The 4,743-nt window shown below is 46.2% G+C and overlaps 1 protein-coding gene across 1 annotated transcript in view; it reads right to left on the minus strand.

The window, feature by feature from the left end:
• GALNT14 (polypeptide N-acetylgalactosaminyltransferase 14) overlaps window positions 1–4,743 on the minus strand; it is a 245,509-nt gene that overhangs the window by 9,976 nt on the left and 230,790 nt on the right. The window contains exon 12 of the mRNA XM_006168527.1: window positions 1,273–1,356. Within this exon, the coding sequence (XP_006168589.1) occupies window positions 1,273–1,356 (84 nt within the window). The remainder of the gene's footprint in view (window positions 1–1,272; window positions 1,357–4,743) is intronic.

Consider the following 4,743-nt stretch of genomic DNA (forward strand, 5'->3'; position numbering starts at 1 on the left):
CGTCTTACCCAGGACTGGTACAAAGAACTGTTTGCACTGCTATAAGAAGTGAGGAAGGGGCAGCAGGGGAAGACTCAGAGTCACATGCATGGGCCCCTGAATGGTCCAGCACCCGTGAGTCTCTGCTCTCAAGGTACAAGCCAGGGCTCAACCTCCAGCAGTGGAGAAACATGGCTACTAGCTAAACTCAGTCTCTCATGCTGCCAACTCAAAATAACCCCCTCTGTGGCTTCGGGGATAAGAGCATCCACCTGGTCTGCTAGTAGCTCCATGTATTATAGGTTGAGCAACCTTAATCTGAAAATCTGAAACCTTCTCAAGTGCCGACATGATGCCATAAATAGAAAATTCTCACCTCTGGGGGGTGATTTCTCACTTTCTGTCTCTCTGTCTCTCTGTCTCTCTCTGTCTTTCTGGCGAGCACACACGCCCTATAGCAAAAACCTCTCCAAAAAAAAAAGAAAGAAAATTCCACCTGACCTCATGTGACAGGTCACAGTCAAAACACTGCAATATAAAAACGTGTATAAAGTAACCTTTAGGCTAGGTGGATACAGTCTATATGAAACATAAATATATTTTGTATTTAGACTTGGGTCTCATCTCTAAGATCTCTCATTATGTATATGCAAATATTCCAAAATCTACAAAAAACAAAAAATCCAAAATGCTTCTGGTCCCAAGCATTTCAGATAAGGGCTTCTCAACCTGTATTTGATTAATATTTATTCTTTAAAATAAATATTTATTTAATTTTATTCATCATCATTATTGTAATTTTAGAGAGGCTTGCTATAGGGCATGTGTACTCACCAGTGAGACAGAGAAAGTGAGAAATCACCCCCGATGGTGGATTTCCTTCTCCTCCATTCTCCTTTAGGGATTCTGGGCATGTACGCACACATGCATGGCATGGTTTCAAGTCTTTGGATCCAGGACTCAAACCACAGTCAGCCATGTGGGAGTCCAAGACCTTAACCACTATGCCACATTATTATTGTTTTTTAATTCACTATACGGCATGTGTGTGTGTGTGTGTGTGTGTGTGTGTGTGAGAGAGAGAGAGAGAGAGAGAGAGAGAATGAGAAAACAAGCTGCCAGGTTCAGGACTCATACTGCAGTTGGGCATGAGGGAGTCCAGCATTTTAACCACCATGCCACTTGCTGACTCCTCAAACTGTATTTTAAAATCCTCATCCAGTTGGCCACTGAATGTCTCCTTCAGACCAAGCAAGCTGAGGCCCTATCTTTCCAAAAAGGAAGGAAGGATACCTGAGTTCTGGATAGACATTCTCCAGGTACCACTTGAAGCTCTGGCAGTGCAGATTCTTCCTCAGGTCCAGTCTGCTCTCAATGCTGGGGGGAGGGGAGGAAGGGGGGACAGAACAAAGCACAGCTGTCAGTGACAGGCACCAGTTGTACCAGCCCAGGTTAGTGACTAACCCATGCCCATGCTCTGCACCCACATCCCTCCAAAGGGTGCTGGGGAAATAAACTAAGGAGAGATTTCTATAGCTCTAGACAGAGCTATGGAAACAGCAATAGCTCAAAATGGTCCAGAAATGACACTGAAGATTCATGTTTTTACTTGAAAATGAAATTTGGGGATGTTTTTACTTTTCATTAAAAACAAAGCTGCACACTGAACATTCAGTGTGCTGTTAATAATTCACTGCTGGGGCTCTGAGTCTATTTACATTCTTTGTTTGGGTTCTGCAATTGAAAGAACACTTCTCTCTGCCTCAGCCTCAAAGAATCCTCTTCTCTGGCTAGTTCTGGGGCCCGGTAATGTATTTAGAGATCAAATATTCACTGAGCACCTACTAAGTGTCAGGCGCTGTATCCAATGTGGGATTGAAGCAGCAAATAAAAGACAATGGAACAAGTCATCATAGCCCCGTGTGACAAGGGTGAGCATGGAGGGGTTGGGGAATGGGAACCCAGAATGACAGCTTCAGAAGTATGCCCCTGATTGTTGGGTCTGTGGTGGCCAAGGTGATAATAGTGGTATCTAGAAGGAAATGTGGACATTACACAGACAAACCAGACAGTGGACAAGGTAGGGGCCCCTGCGGTAGGTGAGAGAAAAGCAAAGACAGGTTAGTGCATGTGAAGAATAAGAGAAGTTCCATGGGCAGAACGGGGCTTCAAGGTATTTTTTTATTTTTAATTTTTGGAGAGGTTTTTGCTATAGGGCATGTGCACTTGCCAGAAAGACAGAGGAAGACAGAGAGATACAAAGTGAGAAATCACCCCCAAGTGGGAATGGCCATGCCACAATCCCTTCTCCTCCATTTTCCTCTCGGGAACCTAGGCAAGCATGCACATGTACCTGCCATGAGTTTAAGCCACCAGGTCCGGGACTCGAACTGCAGTCGACTACATGGGAGTCCAGCAACATAGCCATTATGCCAACTGCTAGTCCCAAGATCTTAAACTAGATGTGTATGTGAATGTATGACAAGGAGGGGAAGCACTGGGATCAAAGTGAAGACTGACCATAGAGGCTCCTAGGAGGCACTGTTGAAGAGCCTGGACTTTTTCTTTTTCTTTTTCTTTTAAGGGATTGGGATGAAACTGATGGCTCTAAGCAGAACATAATATAATGATGTTTGCACCTTAAGAGTCCCTTCCTGATAAGTCTGATGAGGCAGAACTGGGACAGGAAGGGCAGAAGGTGGCTGTGGAAACCCTGGGGTGATCATGCATTCAAATAGGGATGTGGGGTGGGAATGGAAGGTGACAGGGTCTATCCTACTCATCTCCTCCACCAGTGACCATCTGAGTTCCATTTACACCCTGTGCTTCCTGAGCAACCACTCCAGCCCCAAGACTGTGCCAGAACTTCTCATACGAGTAAAGCACTAACCACATCTCCTCCCTGGACTTCACGTTCTATGGAGATAGGAAGGACATCAAGTTTTGTAGATCTTTGATGTCTAGCAAAGACCTGGAAGCTCAGCCGAGTGAGGCAGCAGTGCCAGGACTTAGTGATCACGTGGATGGGGAGGGGAGGGTGAGTGAAAAGTCAAGGTTGGTATCTGGACTTCTGACTTGGGGAACAGGGTGAAGGAAAGGCTATTCTTGGGGACAAGGAATATAAGATGATGAGAATGTTTAGAAGCCAACTTTGTGAGTTTAGTTTGTGACATGGTGAATTAGAGGTGCCTGGGAGACAACCAGGTGGAGATGTCCAGTTAACACTTGGAGATAAGCGACTGGAACCCAGAGGAGAGATCCAGTTAGAGAGAGAGGAGTGGAGGCCAGGGAAAATAGATAGTAAGAAGTGGGCTTATGACAGACTCTCAGGATAAAACAAGATAGAAGTGGGACTAGGAAACTAAGCTTCCAAATGGAACCAAGAAGGCAAAGACTAGCCACAGAAGAAAAGTCAAGGCTGCAGTGTTCTGGAAGTCAGGGACCAGAGGCACACAAGAGGGGTATAGGCTTAAGAGAAGCCTCATACTAATGGGCAGCAGAAGAGGACAGTAGTGGATGCAAGGAAGTTCAGGGAGCCAGGTGAGAGGAGTCCCTGAGGATAGGGATGAAGAGAGGTAGACCACTGTTTCACAAAGCTGGGCTCAGAGTGGGTGGAAAAAGACAGGGCTGTAGGTGACAATGTTTCATTAAAGGAGAGATTTTATAGTTTTTCTCTCCTCCTGCTCTCTGGTCAAATTAAAATAAATCAAGTTAAATAAAATAATTCTTAAAAAATAAGATGTAAAACCCTGACTACATTTAAATGGAGAAGAGAATGATGAGTAGAGAACAGAGAACAGGGAGGGAGTAGAAGCACCTGGAAGGCAAAGGCTCCTAGGGGAGAGGGTCCCCCACCTGACTGCACATTAGAAGCACTAGGGGTCTTTTCTTAAATGACAGCAGTTTTGAAGGCCCCTAAGTGGTTCCAATGTGCAAATGGGTGTGGGTATCTTTCTCCCCTAGAAATTTGGGAACTAGTTTGGGAACCCCTCTCCCCTAGAACCTTGTCCTCTAACTGTGGACCTCAGACCAGCAGCATCGGCATCACACCACCTGGGAACTTATTAGAAATTCAGGCCTCTGGAATCGGAATCCGCATTTTAACAAGATCCCCAGGAGATCTCAGTGCACATTAAAATTTGAGAGGCCCTGCTCCAGGAGACAGGAGGAGATGAAGCCCAGCAGTGGGAACTCGATAAATGTTGATTCATGAATGAATGCAGAAGCGAATGGTGCATCCGAGTACAGGTGAAGGGCTGGCCTGGCACAGTGGGAAGCACACCCTGTCTTTGGAGGCAAGAGAGACAGAGAAGGACAGTGCGGATTCAGTGAAGTTAACGGGCTGGGGTGTCTTAGGAAGTTGATGGTGTCTACATTGTCTGTAAAACAGGAGTCATTTGCTGCCATTGAAAACAGGGGGATATACTTGGGAGTAGGGAGAGTGGAGAAGGTTTAATGAAGATTGAGGGTAAATGCTGGCTAGGCAAGACAGCAGGGCCAAAGGGCATCTTGCTGCCTCACTGAGACCATGGCCACAGAGTATTACTAGTGGCACCAGCTGGTATTTCCTGGTCCTGTCAGCAGCCTGTGTGCAAGGGAGGGAGAGGTACAAAGCCAGCCTCCTCCAGGTTGAGAAAACTTTGTAGGGAAGCAGGGAAGGGCACTTCCTGATAGACAGGAACCAAAGGTCTGAGAACAAGACCTCCTGAGCTCTGTCTTTGCTTGAAGGTGGAACTGGAGCTGGAGTGGGAGTGGGAGGTAAGG

The sequence above is a fragment of the Tupaia chinensis genome, unplaced genomic scaffold, assembly GCF_000334495.1.
Source record: "Tupaia chinensis unplaced genomic scaffold, TupChi_1.0 Scaffold145860_1, whole genome shotgun sequence".
NCBI classification, from domain to species: Eukaryota; Metazoa; Chordata; class Mammalia; order Scandentia; family Tupaiidae; genus Tupaia; species Tupaia belangeri.